A 21,669-nucleotide genomic window follows, 5' to 3' on the forward strand; every position below is an offset into this window, starting at 1 on the left:
CCCAGGCTACAGGTGATTGAAATGAGCTCAACACAGCCTACCTATACCTCACTACAGCCTTTGACACCATTCCCCAGTCAGGTATCATAGATGAACTCACCAACCTGGGCATGAATCCATACATCACAAGATGGATTGCAAAGTGGCTCACAGATATATTCCTCAAATTAAGAGTTGTTGGCTACATGTCAGACTCTACACTGGTAACAACTTTTGGCCTCCAGGGTTCAGGCCTGGGGTCCCTCCTGTTTGGTATAGACTTCTCAAATGTACATGCCAACACAGGAGGGTTGTGGTTGACTAATTTTGTTGGGAACTGTAAAGTATTTGCCATAATAGATTCCCCGGATGACACAAATATTCTCCAGAAGGGACTCTATGAGACAGATGTGTGGTGTCAGAATCATGGCTTCAAGCTCAATGTGGAGGAATGCATAGTGATCCCCTTTGGTGAAAACAAAGTACACACAAACTACCACATAGGTGTTACCCCCTTAAAACTGACAAGGTAATAAGGGATCTGGGGACACAAGTAGATAAGTCATCTTTCCTTTGACAACCATGTTGACAAAGTGATTGGGAAATCCTATGTGGCCCATCTAATCAACACAGGGTTTGCGTCAGAATCCAAAGAGGTAGTGGTGGCCCTCTACTCTTAAGTCATCAGACCCATCATTGAGTACAATGCACCATTTTGGATGTACTTGGCTACGCATATCCAGCAGCTGTAGAGACCACAGAGGTACCTCACCAAGAGGATTACTGGCCTCAAACAGTTGTGTTATGCAACACAACTGATAAAACTAAATCTATTCTTCGTTGCGTACCGCCTACTCAGAGGCACACTCTCCCTAATATACAGAGCCATGTCCAACACATAACTGCTGAGCATGCTCCATCTACAGATAACAAAATTGAGTCACCCTACACACTTCAGGGATATGAACCTCATCACAACAATGAATAAAACATGCTGGTGGGATAGAGTACCATCCCAGAGACTTGCCTTACTGTGGAACAGAGTTCCAATGTACATCAGACAGAGCCCCTCACTTACACTCTTCAATAGGAACCTTGATGAGTGGATGGGAACAGACAATTCACACCAGGCATCACATCAGCAGCCCCACTAGAAAGGGGCTTAGGGTACTAACTATTAGAACAAGGGTTTGGGAGACTACCCAATGGGGTGGTGAAAGCCGCACAACTTGCCTAGGCTAACACATGCCTTATTGAAGATATGTTCATAGGTATGTAGTAGACTATGTGACAGGTACATGTCTACAGATAGTAGATATGTACTTCATTGTACCATCATGTTGTACAGCAGGCACATGGACCACATACACTGTAATGCTTACAGATACTGGTGGCTGTTATGTACACTGAGTGAGATGTGCACCTCATGTCTTTTGTGCTATTGGGATGTGTGCTGGGTGGGACAGTCCTGAATGGCTCCCTATCATGGTCACCCTCTTACGCACATCTCTGCCCATCCATCTTTGGCTTATTATACTGTGTTCCCCCTACATATATATATATATATATATATATATATATATGTATATATATGTATATATATATATATATATATATATATATTATTATATATATATATATTTATATATATATATATATATATATATATATATATATATATATATATATATATATATATATATATATATATATATATATATATATCTATGGATCCCCTACACTTCACCGACAACGCTGACACACAAATCACCGACACCAAAAGACCGACAACACACAATACCAAAAATACACACAACCATACATGCACTAACCTTAACCCAAACCCTAACCCTAAGGTCCGACACAACACACTTACCCTACCGCACCTAACCCTAACTCACTTAACCCACCCCTAAACCTACAGTCCGTCACTATCGCACACACACCCTACCTGCACCTAACCTAACTCACTTAACCCACCCTTAAACACATAGTCCGTCACTATCGCACACTTACCCTACCCACCTAACCCTAACTCACTTAACCCGCCCCTAAAACTACAGTCCCTCACTATCGCACACTTACCTGTCTGCTCCCTAACACTAAATCCCTCACTCTATCGCACACTTACCAAGTCCGTCGGGTTTTCACCTTGTCAGTCATCTGTGTTGTCGGTGTTTTGGTGTCGGTGATTTGTGTGTCGGCGTTGTGCGTGTCGGTGAAGTGTAGGGGATCCATATATATATATAGGTACATAGGTAGGTAATAGGCTATCTGCCTGAAGGCATATATTAGTATGGCCAGAGTGTGCAGCTATCACCACCCATGGAGTTAGTTCCCTAGATCTCTGTGTAGTAGAGCTGATGAAGTGATCCATGGTGTGACAGTTCAGTTTCACATACACTCATCAAGGCTCCTCTGGAAGAGTGTCAGTGAGGGACTCAGCTTAATGTAGGTTGGGAGGGAGCCTGTTCCAAAGAAAGGGAAGTCTGCGAGTTATTAATGTATCCCTCCAACATGTTCTATTTATGGTTGTGATGATGATATCCCTAGAACATGTAGTACAGTGAGCTTGGGGTTACTTCAGATAGCACATGTACATCCGTTCTGCATTGGACATGGACCTGTCTGTTGGGCAGAGGTCACCTGAGTAGACAGTATGCAACAGAATACAGATTGAGTTAAATTCAGTCTTGTTGCATGGGGCAACTGTTTGAGGCCAGTAATGCTCTTTTTGTGGTACGCCAGTGGTCTTTCCAGCTGCTGAAGGTGCCTAGTCAGATTCATCGCAAGTGTGTTGTGGTACTCTATGATGGGTCTGATGACTGATGAGTAGAGGGAACCTCCTTTGACCTACATGCAAAGACCTTGGCAGTTTGTGGGAACATATAGCATGATTTTCTAACCACTTTGTGAATGTGTTTCTGGAAGTAGTGATGACTATCCACATGTGTCCATAGATCCCTTATTATTACCTCCATATTTAGGGTGTTGGCACCTATGTGGTATTTGTATGACTGTAGCTTGAGCCCATAAGTTTGACACCACATCTGTCTGACTGAGACCCTTTTTAAGGATGTCTCTGTTGTCCCAAACATCGATTTTGACAACCTTTATGCAGTCATCCACAAACCTTGCTAAACATTTGAGTGTATTTCTGAAAAGTATACACCAGACAGGAGAAGTCCCAGGACTGAGCCAAGGGGGACAGCAGTTGTTACCAGCTTGAACAGGAGACCACAATTCTTACCTTGTGGGATCTATCTGTGCCCCAGTTGGCAATCCATCAGATGACATACATGTTTACGCACAGGTTGTTGATTTTGTGGATACGACATGTGTGTAGGATGTTGGAAAAGGGCTTTTCAAGGTCTTTGTAGACCATGTGTAGCTCATTTCATTGATGCATGTCCTGGCTAACTGCCTTGAAAAATGTCTAGCAGGTTTAGGAACCATGATCTGCTTCTGACCAAATGAAAATGGATAGGGTTGGGTGTTTGTGGGCTCTCAATAGCTCTGTTTATGAGTTCCATAATGATGGACTCCATGGCCTTGCACATCAGGCTTATTAGGCTTATAAGACAATAGTTCCCATGGTCTGTTGTGCACCAACACTTGTGGAGTGTGCCAAACGTTGCTGTAACCCATTCAACAATTTAATATCCTGTACAGACAGTGAGTCTGAACAGACTGTTGAGGTGCAGGGTCTGTTTGTTTTGGAGTTCACATATGACACAGCCAGGGAAACCATGTTATCCCATACACGCCGTGTTTTTAGATTTGGAAAGAGCTGTTTAACCATTGTATATGTGATTTCTGAGTTTTCACAATCTCCAGGTATGATAATGGGCCCTTTTGTCAGTGAGAAGGGCGTAAATATGTATGCACCTGTCTGACAAGATGTTGTCAATGTCAGTCATGTACATGTATTCATTTACAGTTTGCACTGACTCAAAACATATATGAGTTTAGATTGATATTTATGACATAGCGAAATAAAGCTTCATGGTTCTCTATGGACTCTTTGACCATGGCTTGGATAATGTTAGGAGTGCTCATTGTTTCTTGATGATACTGATCAGAGACTTATTGATCTTCTTTGGTTTTTCACTTTCTTTGAACAACTTAAGTACTTGGAGTACATAGTTTGATTATGACAGGTGTCCAATATATTATGTGGGTCTGTTTTCATATCAGTGTGTGCAGAAGGCAGGATTGGTGAATAGTGACAAGTGTCTGGAGTAAGAACTGCAACTGCCAGATATGTGTGGCCCACTGCTGTACTCAGACATGGCCTAAGTGTGTGAGCATGCCCAGTGTGACCTTTCAGTATGTTGCTGACTGAAATTTGCTAAATTTGTTTGTGTGTGAGCATGCCCAGTATGAGCATATATACTATATGTGTGTGAAAATCAAGTTGGTTTTTACTTCAGGGCTCACCTTTGTGTTGTACATCGATAGGAAGCACAGTGTGCCTGCAGAGCTTCCACGAGTCATTCTACATACAGTGGGGACAGCTATTATTTGTACATTTCTACCTGTGGGGGGGGCACACCTAATTGTTACTGTGGGTGTACATAGGATGAAGGGTTCACCTGACACTTATATACACATTTGCTAGGCCTGCACTGCTATGTCAGGTACTCCATTTCAGTCTGTACTGTTGCCTATCGTACTGGCTTGAGGCATACCACTGCACTACAGACCTTAGCTTCCAATTACACGCATATTAGTTTGTGACTTCATAGCCTACCCAACCCACATCACACTGTCTGGTCTGCTGTTATCTGTCTGCATAGGCCTGGGGGGAGGTTACTCATATGCCTCTTCAGAGGGCATGATAAAGCATTTGTTTGCGCATGCGTTTGTCTACATTTGTCCTGCTGGCTGTGACTGTTAGGTATATGACCCCCCCCAACTGGTATGTGTGAGTGAGTTAAGTTGTGTCTGTGTCAGTGAAATGCTGTCATGGCTTAGTATTTCAGTACTATGACTATAGTGTACAGTATCCCGAGTTTGAGCCCTGTCACTTCTTTTTATTTTCCTGCTGGGCAGACCAGACTGCTTAAGGAACAATAAAGCAGGTGTGAGCAAGTTTACCCAACTTTGCTCAACTTTGCCCAACATTGCCCAACATTGCTCAACGTTGCCCGATGTTGCGCTGGTTAGCACGGTGCGCAGCTATGCGCAATTAAATTTAAATATGCTCAATACTGGTAAAATGTGCTTAGCAGTGCTTTATATTGATTAAAATAGGGCACTCATGCCTCAGGTGGTGCTGCAGGGCTGCCTATGTCGGATGCACATAGTACACTCCCTATGCATGTTTGAAAACAGGTAGTGTCAAGTTAAGCATCCCTTTTACTGTATGTGTGAGTCAGAGAGAGGTGTCATTTCCAGGGTTCCTACTGAGTCTGTGTAAGTGCTATGTATTGCCTCTTTACCAAGGCCAGGGCATACTGGGCACACCTCCTTCTGCCTACTGGGGCAGGCTCAGGTTGTTCCTTCTCCTAGTCACGCTGTGCCTGGGCAGGCCTTGGCAATGGTGGGGAGCTGTTTGGCCCTGCCCCATGCTCTTCCTGCTGCAGCTGTATTCGCAGGATCATATTGTGTAGCATGGCACATACCATGACAATTTGGGTACATGTAGTTGGTGAGTACTGCAAGGCTCCACCAGATGTGTCCAGGCACCGGAACTTGACTTGAGCATCCCAAACACATGCTCAATAATGTTTCTTGTTTGCACGTGTGCCTCATTATGGAGTTCTTTTTCAGGTGTTTGTGCATTTCTGATGGGTGTCATCAGCCATGGCTCCAGTGCGTATCCAGCATCCCCCACTAGGTGACTGTCAGGGATGTCCCCATTGGCAAATCTCTGGTACAGCTGCGTCAGATGCCAGATGTGGGAATCATGATAGCTTCCAGGGCAGCCAGCACACACATTCATTATTATGCAATGGGCATCGCATATGACCTGGCAGTTGATGGGGGGGAAGCCCTTGCGGTTGATGTAGACCCTACCCCGCTCACCGGGTGGTGCTTTGATGTGTATGTGCATGCAGTCTATTGCACCCACTACCTTAGGGTATTCTGCTATTTGGTGGAAAAGACGCATATTACTGGCCAATGCCTCACGGGAATTGGGGAAATATACTTGCTCACTGACATGTGCTGACATGGCATCCTGAAACTGGTGCAGTGCCCTGGATGCTGATGTCTGTGAAATCCCCATCATATCACCAGTTGGTCTCTGGACAGTACCTGTAGCTAGTATTCTTAGGCCAACACATACCTTGGTATCCACTGGGATGGGTTCCCCTCTGTTGGTTCTGTGTGTGAGGTGTGGCCTGCACAGCTCAACAATTTGCTGCAGGAGGTCTCTGTCCACCCTATAGCGCTCCACTACTCCAGCTCATGTAGCCCCTGGTAGGTTACCCTGGGTCTATACACTCTTCTCCATCTCCTCACTGTGGGTTGCTCAGCAGCATTCACAACATCACCACCCTCAGCACCTTGCACATGTTGGTTTATGATAGCAAGAGCAGCCCTTAACATTTTGTCTGACTTTAAAGTTTTTAAGCTTTCCCTCTTTTTATACTGCAGTGTTGCAGAGTTCTTTGGAAAAAACAGGGAAGCATGCTGTTTGCAGAGTTTAAAGTGCTGGGCTGGGCTGGGCTAGTCTGCTACCTGTGTAATTGGCTGATTCTGATATATTCCACCTGGCAGCTCTGCTAGTTTGGTTAACTTCCTACTACTTCTTTTCTTTCCTTTTCCCTTTCTGTTTCCGCCCAGGGCAGCGCCGTGCAAACAAGCGCACAAGTGCACACACGCGCACACATGCGCTCACATGCGTGCACATGCTTGTGCACATTTGCAAGAAATTTCAGATATATTCACGACGTACGCCTTTGGTTTCTGGTTTTCAAAAAGGTCAACTGTAGACACACTTCTTGCAATCCTGAGCAACTCAGGGCAAATACAAGACACTGTGCTCCAATAAGCTTACAGCCTTTCTGACACCCCCCCTCATGCTGTTACCTATATTCTACTCTACTACTCCCCTACTCCTACACTTACACCCTTGGGACATGGCTCACATGCTGGGAAAAATTGGGATTCATTATCCTTATCCTCGTTTGCATAGGATTGCCTACTAACGCATGGTTACATCTCTCACACTGAGCTTCCCCCCTTAGGAACCACTACTCAGTGGCCATGTTGTCTTTGGCCTGCCATTCACCTGCATGGCAGGATAAGCTTTTTAGTGAAAATGGCTATTTTTGGCTCTTTTTAAATTATTTTCTGTTTTTTAAAGCACCACACGTTTGCTTGATGCTGCGCTATGCTTAAACATCAGAGATCGGGGGAAAAAAAGTTAAATTTTAATAATTTTAAACATTTATAAATGCTAGTGGCCTTATATTTGGCCATTGGCATGCTTCCTCAACTGTATGCATCCTTTATTTGGAGCTGTCATAGCTCAGTTTAGCTATTTGCAGAACGGTACTCCGTTACCAATGGAGTACATTTCTGCAGATAACACTACTCTTCCACGGACAGGTTAGTGTTTCCTGGATTGCAAATTTACCTCATTTGCATAGCTTTCAGCAGCAAATGAGGTAATTTGCATACCATGATGCTGTCTGTGCAAGAGTAGCTTTAGAAGCTCTCATGCATGCCCCTCCCGGCTATTGTGTCTGTGCCAGTAAAATGCTGTCATGGCTTAGTGGTTCAGTACTGTGACATATTGGCTGTCTGATGTCTTACTCTGCTCTACAACTCCATGCAAGCTTTTGTAAATCTGGCCCAGTAAGTTTAAAAATAAATGTAAGTATAATTGGGAATACATGAATTAAAATATTTAGGAATACAAATTTATCAAGATGTAATTAAGATTATTAATTATAATTTTTGAAAAAAAATAATGAAGTATTACTACTTTTAAAGAAAATGGAAAAATGTTAACTTCATTCTTATGTTGCCCTAAGCAGAGAATTGCTTATAGAAATCACATTAGATTGTAAGAGTATGGTGGTATTAGCTTCCCTGATGTAGAGTCTTGTTCCTTTGCTGCAGATTTTAACTGTGTTATATTCTGGTTAGACTCAACTTGCACTATTCGATTGAAAACCATTCAGGAACATATTATAATAAATTCTTATAAGTTTATTAAATATGATAAACTAGAAGGATGTAACCATCCTTTCATCTGATTAATAAAACATACCTTAAAAGGAAATTCATTTCAGGCTTTAGACTCTGCATATATGAAATTAATTCTAAAAACAGTTAAGACATATTTTTTTTAAACCCCATTAATTTTAAAATAGAAATTTTTGGTCTTTCCCATTGCACACACCTCTGGATTTGTAGAAACTCAGAACAATGTGAAAATCAATTTACTAAAAAGGAATGGGTTAGTATTATAGCCTGATTGCTTTGAAAAAGGGAAAGGTAAGTCACCAGAATGTTTAATTAAAGATTTTAAGTTAGGAAGTCAAATAACAGCATGTGTCCGTACAGCCACAAAGACACAAGTAATCCCAAAAAGGTCATGTGATGTGTACTGAGGGAGGTACTCTGTATTCTGGACAAGTTAAAAATAAGTCAGATGACCAAAGTGTGAAAAAAATCCTTTATAAAATGCAAAAATCGCACATGTTACATTAAGATAAACAGTTTAGAACTTTCTTCCTGCTAACCATCTGGGACTTCATCAGAACTGTTATCCCTGCAGATGTCTTGATAGGGAATGATTTTGATAAAGTAGTACCTTGTGTGCACGCAGTGACAGGCAGTCAAGCTAGGCGACAGGCATGTGGATCTGGTAGCCTGTGAGAGACATAGATAGACTGCACACCTGAAACCAGGACTGGTGATGTGGTTACTTCAGGGAGAGAGCTACCCTGTAGCAGTGAGACTGAAGGTGAGCCACAGCTGCTGTTAGGTACTGATGTCCCCTTTGACAGAGTGACTGCAAAAGCAGAGGTGTGTAGTAATACCCAGGTTGACAGTGAGGCACCACTGTCAGAGGATACCAGACTTCCTGTGGAAGGGGAGCTCAGAACAGTTACAAAGAGAGAGTTGAGACAGGCTCAGCTCTCAGACCCTACATTACAAGGGTTGTGGGAGGTAGCTAGGGAGGTGCCTGATTTTCAAGAAAAAGGGGAATCTATATACTGGAACCAAGGGTTACTGTATAGAGAGTGGACCCCTGAGGGAGGGCTAGAATTTCAGGTAATACAGCAGTTGATAGTGCTCAGCGTCTACTGTCTATCACTTCTAGTCATAGCCCATGACATTCCCTTTGCAGGTCATATGGGTAGAAGCATACCAAGAGACATATTATGCAGAACCTTTATTGGCCTGGGTTTGCCATGGATGTAACAGGGTATTGCAGGACTTGTGAGCAGTGCCAAAAAGTAGGCAAGGCAGGAGACAAGGTAAAATCTCCTTTGATGCCTTTGCCTGTGATTGAGGAACCATTTTAGGGGTAGCTATGGATATTGTGGGGCCTCTAAGTACCCCAAGTTCCACAGGGAAGACGTATATCCTACTGGTAGTAGATTATGCTTCTAGATACCCCAAGGCAGTGGCTCTGTCCTCCATTGAGACGGAGAAGGTGGCAAATGCTTTTCTAGAGATTTTCAGCAGGGTAGGTTTCCTGAGAGAAATACTGACTGACAAAAGTGCCAATGTCTGCTGGCTTGTTTGTGGAAATGCTGTGGGGTGAAGCACCTACAGACCACCCCCTACCACCCCCAGACTAATGGTCTTGTGGAGAGGTTAAACTCTACACTAAAAACCATGCTATGTGAAGTTGCAGACCAGTCTAGGAGAGAGTGGGACAACTATTTGCCCCATCTTTTGTTTGCTTACAGAGAGGTACCACAAGAATCCACAGGTGTTTCACCCTTTGACTTGCTGTATGGACATAGGTTGATGAGTCCTCTATATTTGATTTATGATGAATGGGAGAGTGACTGTGATTCCCACAAAGAGTCTGTTGTGACATATGTCCTAAACCTCAGGACAAGGCTTAGGGAGCTCATGGGCTTGGCCCAGGAGAACCTGGCAGGAGCCTAATAGCAGAAAAAGGTCTGGTATGGTACGAATGCTCAAGCCAGAGTATGCTATGGGGCAGCAAGTGATGGTTCTCATTCCTATTAGGCACATTTAGTTGCAGGCAGCTTGGGATGGACCCTTCAAGGTGGTAAGAAGGGTTAGTTATGTTAACTACATGGTGAAACTTCTAGGCAAGAGGCAGGGGCACAGACTGTACTATGTTAACATGACAAAGCCTTACCATGATAGGGAGGCCCTTCTGCTGAGTATTTGCAGTAGGAGGCAGAAGGAGTCTTAGGGGGATCTATGGCTACAGGGAGCCAGCCAGCAAAATCCCAAGTTACTATGGTGGAACGTAAGATTGCAGGCATATGACATGATAGTACAACACTGCAGTGGGTTCAGCAATGCCATTGCAGATGGGCTGTCAAGACAGGGAATGAGGTAACAGATTCCCAGATAGGCTTATTTCTCTCAAGCCATGTTTCTTAAGGGTCACTTGTAAAATTAGCTTGAGTCTTCAAAGGGGGAGAAAGATGTGATGATAGGAGGTACTGCCAGCCGTGCCAGGGAGAAGTAGGGCAGTGGATGTATGACTTATGCCAGCACAGCTAGCTGGAATTTTATAAATAATTGTATGTCATTAGTATATCAAACTGATCTGTACAGATGTTTGTAATGAAAATGTATTTTTGAGCTTTGCTTGTGTTAATTGTGTTGAATGTATTAACAGTGCATCCTGCTGAAGTGAAGAGCAATGTACATGTATTATGGTATCTGAATTAAAGGTATATGTTTTAATAGAGGACACTGGCACAGCAAAGGTTAACCAGCTTGCTTATTTAAAAAAATAAGGAAAATGTAAATGAGCTGTGAAATCATTAAAAGGCACCCTACACTGCTGAGTAGGACTGGAGATGCTGGGTGTGGGACAGAGCCTTTGTTCATTAGCTTAGTGAAAAGAGGGAAGGCCTCTAGGCACTGCCATAAACATTTGGATATGTATTGCAGCCATCTACAGTTAATTCCTGTCTCAAACTTCAAAAGGAGATATTGTGGGAACCTAGAGTCAGGTGGCCAGATGAGGTCATTCTACAAGTCATCTTGGATATTATATTTTACAGGAAGTAATCTCAGAGGATAGAGTATTCTGTTTGGGAGCCTGAATAGAAATAATTCTCACATATTTCATCTTACCTTGCCCAAGTAAGTCATTAGGAAACAGTAAATTATCTTAGATTCAGTCAGGAATACATTGAAGCTTAGTTTAGAGATTGCTTTCCTTATTTAAACGAGTCTGTCCATCAGTGTTGTTTTCAATATTTTCTGTGATTTGAACTCTGTGGTTTACTGTGAATGTTCATGTTCTTTTATTATTTATTATTAAATATATTTCAAATATTTATTGTGGACAATCCTTAGTATCTAACCTTGGAGAGTGGTTATATTTATTTGGCGACACTATGTGGGCTACTCCAGAAGACCTAGCCAGCTTGGTGAACTACTGCCATTCGTATTAGTATTAATATTACACAGTATAATTGGACACCCTTTGTTAAGGGACTTGGAGCAGCTGATTGTGGAGTGTGTAGTGGCAGTGACTCTACCTTATAGTTTGGGAAGAAGGGGTATATCTAGTAAATCTGTGCCAGCCTTCCAACTTTTGCATGTGTGTGTGTGTGTGTGTGTGTGTGTGTGTTTGTGTTTGTGTGTGTGTGTGTGTGTGTGTGTGTGTGTGTGTGTGTGTGTGTGTGTGTGTGTGTGTGTGTGTGTGTGTGTGTGTGTGTGTGTGTGTGTGTGTGTGTGTGTGTGTGTGTGAAAAATCAAATCTCTCAGTGTGTGTATGTCAGCTACTTGGGGCAGGGATATGAAGCACTGGATTTACAGAGAGGGTGCTGGAGGATTTGGCTTGGACACTCAGCTGAAGACCTAACCCTACTGCTGTACCAGTGGGAAGTCTTATTGGAGATCTGGAGGGTGACAGATATAGAAAAATCCAGACCCCGGGCTGAGTGTGTTCCCTGTGTGTGCTCTTGAGGGAAATTGTACTTGTTGCAGAGAAGTCTGCATCTGGAAATACTGAGTGTATCCATTTGTATTCCAAGTGCATGTCCTTCTCCAGTGTCAGTGGTGAGGATTCTGGCTCCTTGATTACTGGCCCAGTGTGAGGATGACACATAATGTTAACCATCACATATTGACAACAGTGGTGGGTGTCACAATTTGATTGACATTTATTCATATACACGTGTCAAATTGTAGCCAGAACCTCACATGTACACACCTCTGTACAACACACATGTAAGAACTAGCATACTAAGTACATGTACCTCTGAATACACAAATTCTTACCCCAATGTTTTTGCCTTGATCCCCTGCAGTCCATACACCCATGTAGGTTGGGTGAGATGAAGGGGAACATTCATCCGGAGCACAACCTTTTAGGGGGAAGTCATCAGAATATAGGTCTTCAGGGTATTAGTATTGCATTTACCTTCAGAACTGAAGTACTGTAGTGCTCCATGTCTTCCTCCTTGGAAGGTTTAAGAGACAAGGAACGAGGAGAATAATTCTTATATATATGTGTATGTATGTAGAGAGAGAGAGAGAAAGAGAGAGTGCTATGAACTGACACATTTCTTTTAGAACATATTTTGCTGAAATCACCCACTAGCAGGGAAAGGGTATACTCCAAACCCCTGCTGCACCATGATTGTGCACAACAGAGTACTGGCACCTTTCAAATGGCTGCGTCAGAGTTTCTGTAGCTGTGTCTACAAGTAGTTGTGAAATAGCGCAAAACATTTAATGAGTGGTTGTAGTGTTGCAAAACTATTTTGTATATCTTTTCTTTTATAATAGTAAGTACTTGTTTCACTGATTTGTGAATCAAGTTATTTACTTTCGCACTTTACAGGATCAACACTTTTTTTTTCTTTTTTTACTGAAGGCTGTGAATGATAATGCTACTTACTGGGTTTCAAACTTCAAATGTCTTATTCCATTTTTGCCTCTGAAGTTGCTAATGCCAAGAAGGACTGCAATTGTGAAGGATATCAACCTCTTAAAGGACCTCCCCTGGTCACATCAGCAGGTACTATTTTCTCACTCAGCATTCTATTGAAAAGTTTGTTCATTGTGATAAAAATGGTTGAGACTTTCTCTAAAGAAGAAATGACACATTCAATGTTATTAATGCTAAAACAAATCAAAAGCTAATACTACATATGTTCCACCATAATTATTTTATTATATATGACCTACTGTATATCTGCTGACTTCCTATATTTTTTTAAGTTTTTTTGGCACCAACCTCTAAAATAGCTATTAAACCTCTCCCTTCTAACATCTAATTGACCCATTCATTCTCCATATTGATGAGTACTTGCCAGCCCACTTTTTCCCTGAAAGGCAAGAGTCAGGTGCTGAGAGTAGTGCTTTCTTCTGCTAAGGGGTTGAGAGTATGTTTATGCCTCTTAATCTCTACCCCTGATGGTCTGCATGTTAAGGTGTGCATACTCCAAGCAGGTGCATGTATGCTACCAAACATGTTGTCTCCAGTACAAGTGGCAGCCTACTTATAGTCTTTGCTGCAGATGATAAACCTGCATTCCAGCAGATTTCACCAGTGCAGCAGAGTAACCCAACAACCTCCCTGCCTTCAGGATGGGTGACCCATTACTGACCACTCACATGCATCCTCCCACCGTGTTTGGTCCCCCTAGGGCCAATACAACTAATTAACAATGATTGTTTGGGGTGCAATCATGGCTTTACACCATGGACGAGGCTATGACTTGTTATACTTTCATCCATTTGTGATTCCTGCCATGAATACTTATTATTGTTATTAGACTCATTACTGCTTTTTTAGCTCAGTTTGTCTTTTGGTTTAGCTATTTGGACTGACAAGCACAAAAACAGGAGTAAGATACAGTGCGCTCAATAACTAACATGTAGACACACACACACACACACACACACACACACACACACACACACACACACACACACACACATGGAATTCAAACAGAAAGTCACTCTGCAAGATGCAAGAATCATTCCCTGATACCATTAGAATACTGCATACAAAAATAACAGCTGTATATTAATTAACAGCTGAATAGCAGAAAGCAGGAGATCCCGACTGTAAGGCTACTAGTGCTGATTAGAGTAGCAGCCAGGATGACTGTGACTGGCTAGAAGTTTATATGAAGGAGAAAAAGAATTATAAGCCTGATTTCCGTTAATGGGGCTATATGATGGGGTATTTCCAATGCAGCTATAGCAGAATCTGCAGCTGGTAGGCAGCTTTCATCTGTGGACTGTTGGAAAAACTTCACAATAGATTTCTGTCTTGGAAGCATATATATACTTTTTGCACTGATGTCAGTACATATTGCCTGCTGATGTTAGGGGATTGGAAAAGAAAAAACATGGTCCAAAACGTGATGGCTCCAGCAGTTAGCATCCAGTCCTTGACCCTTGCAAATGGGGAAAACTAGATGTCCACAACTATTTTGGCCCTTGAAAGGTTTAGGACACTGAGAAGGAATGAAATTAAAAGTTCAGGTGAATTTTCTCCTGTCTTAACTCACTGAAGCCTAAAATGCATTTTTGCATACTTCCATTTCACACCCATACTCCTTACAGCATCCAAAATTTTTATGGGGTCTGGCTTCTTTAACTAAGTGACTTACCAGCTAATAATAGGCATGGCAAGGTGTTATTAACAAAATAATGCTAAGATTGTTACTCTTGGATGTCCTGCAGTGTAGAGATTAATCTTTGCTTGCCAGTAATTATTAGTATTTTTATATCTATAACTATATTTTCACAAATGAGAGACCAACATTTTATTGAGGTGTATCTTGTGAAACACCAATGTGAGGGATAGGACAATTAACTGAAAATGTTGGTTTATAACACACTATTCTGGAAATATTGCTAGTTGTTTGTTATTTATGAAAATAAGCAACATTCTAATATGTATTTAATACTTCAGAAACCATGTGCCTTACAAACTGTTTAATAACATTAGGTGAAACTTTAGAGGTTTTTGAAGAAAACTGTCTTTAATATTTGCAATGTAAATTGCACATCTTAAAGAGAAAGCCAGTATTATTTGTATTGTCAGTTATACAACGATATGTTTTCATATTTCTGTAAATATCTCAATAAACATGCACTTACAGAAGAATTTCTTCTTGTCCTGTGAAAATTTATGTGTGGTCAATAAAAATGTTCTAACAGTATATGTGTAGGTTGTATAGTTTTTAAGATATGAAATTTGCTACTGAAAGTTTAAAAAATATATAATTTGGAGTTTGTGTGCATTATAATATAGTACAGTATTCATGGAAATACTATGAATGCAGTGACTGTTATCACTGTAAAGAATACTGTTTTACTGATAACATTGCTATTTGTATCGTTTTAATAACTTTTATTGTTCACAAAATATTTACATTTGTTTGTCTTATGCTTTTTTTAGGATTATTTTTCAGAAAATGCCCTGGAATGCAAAATGTGTATAGACTGCTATATTATATATTATAGTGTGATATTCCACACTACATAGCTGTTAATGAGTTAATTTGTCTAGATTTGTTAGCATGAAAGCATTATTTATGGAATGGGCCAAGTTCTATAGTACCTGCTATTTCATATCAGTTCATGCATGCATATATTAAAACTTTATGATTATTGCTTTCCCAGTATAAAAATGTTGAGCATATTTATCGTATCATTAAATTGCTGTAGCATTCCTACATTAACATTTTGCATGAAAACATTACATAATCAGTGTCAGTAGCACAACAGGTAGCACTCTCACCTTTGCTGCAGAAGGCTGTGGGTTTCTATTCCAACACCAGGTAGATAGAATGCTGAGAATGCAGTGAAGCATAAGGGAGAGAATGCATTCCTGAGTGTGCTGTCCTTTAGATGAGACACTAAACCAAGGCCCCATCTGCTTGAGTTGTTGGTAGCTTAAGTGGATGTATAAGATCCCACAGCACCTATCAAAAAGAGAAGGGTTCTTTATTTAAATCAGTGTTTACAATGCTATTTACACACTTACATATTTAAATTTTATGCAGTGTACAATTTTCTATTCCTTTTCATTATTGCAATATATCCTACTTTTTATTATGTTAAACTTCTATCTTGATTATTCTTATTTGACCCCAATGCCTTTTTCCACAATCACCATCTAATTTTTCTTAAAATTACTACTAGTCTCCATTTAACATTGAACATGTTTTAATATATCCTTTCATTCAAAATGGTCCATACAATGTAAAATAATATTTTGTCTGTTTTACTAACACATTCTGTATTTTTATGGATATAATACCCATATATAATCATATCCATATTTATTTCATTTACCTGCTTTATACTTTCAAATAACTTTTCTTCACAATTTTTCCACAGTTTTGCAACCCCTATACATTGTAAGAAAGCATGTTCTATAGTTTCTTCTTCACCACAACATATACAAATTCTTTCACTGAATTTTATATGGTATATTTCCTTTGACTGTTTTTTTAGTCGCTAATCTCCATAAAAATTTTGACATTCTACTTGCATATTTTATACAATGCTTTTTCATACATTTATAGCCTTAACTTTTTCATTCACTAGCTCAGCCCAAGGATTAACACAATATTGTATTATGATATTTTTATACCACACTTTCCTCTCATTTTCTCTTTCATTCATTTTTATTTTCCCTAAAATATTTTTTTCTTGGCAGCATCTCATTTCTTTATTCAAACATTATTTTCCTCTTTTTAAAAATGTTTAATATATCCAATGCTGCTTATATTTGTACTTAATCTACTACTGACTTTTTTATCATTTTTATCATTTATCCTAAACAAAACGTTATACAATTTTGAAGCAGCAGCATAAGCAATTGTGTTCCTTAAACCTCCATTTACCTTATCCATATATAAGCCTCCTCTCTTCAATGGATTAAATCTTGAAACCTATATGCAAGAAAAAAAATGCTTGTAGTATTTCTTTTTCATAGATTATTGGCAACATATAGACATTAGCTAAAAATCAAATCTTTCCCAGTATAACTTTAAATCAAATAAACCTTTTTATTAAATGATAGCGTGTATATTTTCTAAAAACAACAAACTGCTTTATTTCATCTATTATCCTATTCCTTTGTTCCTCACTTACATTTTTACCTCCAAATCTTATTCCTAACACAAAGATTTCTTTCATCAAAAAAGATACTCCTCCTATATTTACTATATCACCCCATCTTTTACCTTTTTCTTTATTTAAAGTCATGTCTATTATGTTTAAACATTGATGTGTATAACATAATTTCTTGCATCCAGACTTTATTTCTTGTAATCAGTATAGTATTATCTGCATAAGTAAACATAACTGGAGTTTTTAGCCCTTTGTTAGTAATATAAGTGGCACCTTTTATATGAAAATTGACTTATCTAACTAATACATTAATAACTAATGCAAACAATATGCTACTCATAGGATATCCCCGAAGAATGCCATTATTTATCTATATTTCTTTGCTCGATCATCCATTTAATAACAGTCTTACTTTATTTTTATGATTTATTTTGCATTTGTTGACTGGGAAGGTGCGACTAGAACTGAGTGTATTTTCAGTGGAAGCCCGAGGAGAAACGCTCCAGATGCATGTCTTTGTAATGATATACAGAACAACTTGTATTCTTAATTTTCTCACTAATTTGATAATCTTCCATAATTGCCCACAAAAGTTAATGTTGTACTGTATCAAAAGTTTTATTTAAATCTCCTATCTTAATCTTTGTTTTATCAGTCCTGTTTATAATATCATGCACAATTTCCCTTACTATTAGTGATAATTTCTGACATTCTTTTCCCTTTAGACTGTATATACTATCTTCCATAATATGGTTCATTTTACTTTCCATGCTCTTCTGAATTATTTTCATAAAAATCTTATAATCTGCATTGTTCAGTTGCCAATTGAATTCTTTGTACCTTTCATTTCCTCATTACTTATTTCAGAACCTTCTTATATAATGGGCAGGATTCACAAAGCCTTCGTGTAAGAGTTACAAGGCTTACACGGAGGCTGCAGTTAAATGGTGTGACGTCAGCATGTCATGCATATGCATGAGGGCATGCTGAATCACACCTAAGGCTAACACGGTCCATGTAAGACAGTAGGGGGCATGTCCATAGGGCGAGCCCTGCAAACGGACACGCCCACGAAGAGTAAAAGTCCCGAAAGTAAACCCCCACGACATAGTCCATGTAGATGAGAATAAACACAACACAACACATGCCCCCACAGACTATGAACATAAAATGTAGAAATGAACATCTAATAATTTTTTTTTATAAGTTGTAAAGATGTTTTCCCATGAGTGCGCTCGTTATGCTGGCGTGCCGCTTAGCCACAGTTAGCAGTCAGTGGAAAAGCATATAAGAACTAAATATGCAAAGTAAGCCAAGAAGCAATAGTGTAGCGGTAGAGATGTCGGCTGAAGAGGAGGCAGTCATGGTTCAAGCCCCCACAACATCAATTTTTATTTGTAGTGAAATAAGCATGAAACAAGTCCCTGACATATATGTACATATATAAAATTATATTTTATGTAAAATGTAATGAAATGGGCCATGTATTTTGAAGAAATGTGAGATAAAAAATAAAAACAAATGTGAGATGTGCCCATAGCTGAGCTACAGTCTAACAAGTTGAGGATATGTGCTTGTAGGTGAGCAGTGCTTTAACAGGTGTAAAATGAGTGCCCGTAGGTGAGCAGTGTTTTAACAGGCGTAAAATGAGTGCCTGTAGGTGAGCAGTGGTTTAATAGGTGTAAAATGAGTGCCCGGGGTTGAGCAGCATTTTAACATGCTGAAACTGTGTGCCCATAGCTGAGTTGAGCGTAATATGCGTGCTGACAGCCAAACCACGCGTAAACCAGCATGATCCATTTGCACGGAGCTGCGCACCGCGCCAAACAAGCTAACCGACGGGCAACGTTGAGCAAGCTGTATCAAAACTGCCTTTACACAGACGCACCTCCTAGCCTGTGTAGACAGTCATAAAATATAAAAAGCAATGGCCAGGTTCGAACCCAGGATACCATGCACCATAGTCAAAGTACTGAACCACTAAGCCATGACAGTTGCACTTAGAAATGCAGTAATAGCATATATATATATAGGAATGAATAGAAAGAGGAGCATGACAAAGCAGGTTTTGTGAAGCTGATACAATTACAAAATGGCCAATCACAGATAAGTGTGTGAAAAACGGCATATATAAGCCCCATAGGCGGGAATACACAGCATAACCGATTATAGAACCAACTTGCAGCCAGGATGTCAGGTGTAGGTGAGGGTAGTTGCTTCCGAGCACAGAGGTGGGACATCGAGGAGTCCAAATATATGGTTTGGCTCCTCGTCCATAATCATGAGGCCCAACTCATGCAGGGCCAGGTCCTGTGGGGAGCATATAGGGCTGAGGCGTGGGACCGGTTGGCACATGATCTCACCAGTGCCACAGGAATACCAAGGACTGGTGAGCAGGTCCGTCACCACCATGCGGACCTGAAGAGACGGAAGCAGGACCAACTGAACCATTGGATCCAGAAGGCCTGGCAAATGCCCAATGCCCCACTACTGAGTAAGTTACATGTAATTATTTATGTAAGAAATTAACCTAGCTGATATTATGGAGATGTGTATTCCAATATTACTTCATTTATATTACAGCTGCAGGTGTCCGTTCTGCAAACCGTCAAGCCTATGGCGATAGGCTGGTGCGGTTGCGCCACCAGGCAGGTCAGTAATTTTCTCCCTGTAACTGTAAATAAATATATAAGTATGACAGTTAGCAAAAGAGTGCAGTGTAGTCACTAATTAATAAAATGTGCAAGTAACAGTGTAAGAGGGTTTGCAAGTATTGCTTGATTACAAAAGTGTGATGCAGCCTGTAATCCAAACATCCGAATCTATTCAAGCTCTTGCTAGGCAACTGAACACTAACAACTTCTATCCCCCAAACAATCTAATAGACACTGGTCACAACTTCACTTTTCAACCTATCCCTACCTCTTTCATCTATAAACTTATTTACAAACTGAAACCTTGTACTCCCTCTGCTGACAAACTCCCTTCTCTTTATCTTCAAAAGGCAGCCAGAGAAATTGCAGTCCCAATATCTATACTCATCAATAGGACAATCCAAGAGGGAACTATCCCCGATATCTGGAAAGTCTCTTATATTATCCCTCTACACAAAGGAGGTAAATCTATTGAATACGCCAACTTTAGACCAATTGCTCTTCTCTCACCCTTAGCAAAGATTATGGAGAAATGTATACATCAGCAACTTGTTCAATACCTCTCACTACACAACATTATAGCTAATTGTCAACATGGCTTTAGACCCCATCATAGTACAACCACTGCTCTCCTTTCCTTTGTAGATACTATCAATAGTAACCGCAATAATAACCTTCTCTCTTCTGCTCTGTTCATTGACCTCTCCAAAGCCTTTGACATGGTCAACCACTCTTCTTTAATTCACATCCTTGAATCCCTCTCATTTGATAATCTTGCCATTAAATGGTTTAGCTCTTATCTGAAAAACAGACAACAAGCTGTTCTCTGGGATAACCATATCTCATCATTGTTGCCCATTTCCATTGGAGTCCCTCAGGGCTCTATTCTTGGTCCACTTCTTTTCTCCCTCTATATAAATGACATTCACACAGTAATCCCTCAAGCTAACTGTATCCAATATGCTGACGATTCTACCATTATTTGCTCAGCATCTTCCTGTTCAGATCTAATCTCTCTAACTCAAAATACTTTCACCACTGTCGAAACATGGTTTACTAGATGGTATCTCCTTCTTAATGCTAAAAAAACCAAACTACTTCTCTTCTCCCCAACCTCTTGGACCTCCCCACTAAACTTCAACATCTTGTCTAATAATGCCACTGTCATCACCCCTGACTCTACAACTAAACTGTTAGGAATAACTATCGATAACAATCTCACTTTTGATCATCACATCAACACCACCATCAAATCAGTTAACAGAAAAATAGGATCCTTATACCGTATTAAAACCTTTCTAACCCCAGCTACCAGAGCTACTATCGCCCACTCTCATCTCTTATCCACTTTATTTTATGCATCTCCGATCTTTACCAACCTTAAGAAAGCTAACCTAAACAAACTAGCCATTTGCTACAATAACATTGCCCACTTCGCCACAGGAAACCCCTTCAGAACCCATCACTGTCACAATTTGAGACTTTTAGGCTGGCTGGAATTACAAAACTACCTTACAGTCTCACAACTCACTATTGCCCACAAAATACTGCACCAACCTGGAAACAACCCTACACTCTCTCAACTATTAATCCCTTACAACAATCTAACCTCCCTTAGATCCTCCTGTAAACTCTTGATCAGTTCTACAAAGTCCAACAACTCAGCTGGCAACTCTCTTTTCACAAATTCTGTAGGTAGGATATGGAATCTGTTACCTACGGATATAACACTAATTACTTCTTTGCCTCTCTTCAAACATAACGTTAAACTGTACTTCCAAGAACACTGGCTTTG

At 40.3% G+C, this 21,669-nt stretch overlaps 1 protein-coding gene across 2 annotated transcripts in view; it reads left to right on the forward strand.

Moving 5' to 3' along the window:
* Positions 1–21,669, forward strand: part of LOC122806913 (stereocilin-like) — a 608,237-nt gene that overhangs the window by 201,307 nt on the left and 385,261 nt on the right. For both annotated transcript variants that reach the window (XM_044077724.1, XR_006365569.1), the window contains exon 9: positions 12,995–13,138. In XM_044077724.1, coding sequence (XP_043933659.1) covers positions 12,995–13,138 — 144 coding nt within the window. The remainder of the gene's footprint in view (positions 1–12,994; positions 13,139–21,669) is intronic.

The sequence above is a fragment of the Protopterus annectens genome, chromosome 7.part0 (assembly GCF_019279795.1).
Source record: "Protopterus annectens isolate FY-2018-M chromosome 7.part0, PAN1.0, whole genome shotgun sequence".
NCBI classification, from domain to species: Eukaryota; Metazoa; Chordata; order Ceratodontiformes; family Protopteridae; genus Protopterus; species Protopterus annectens.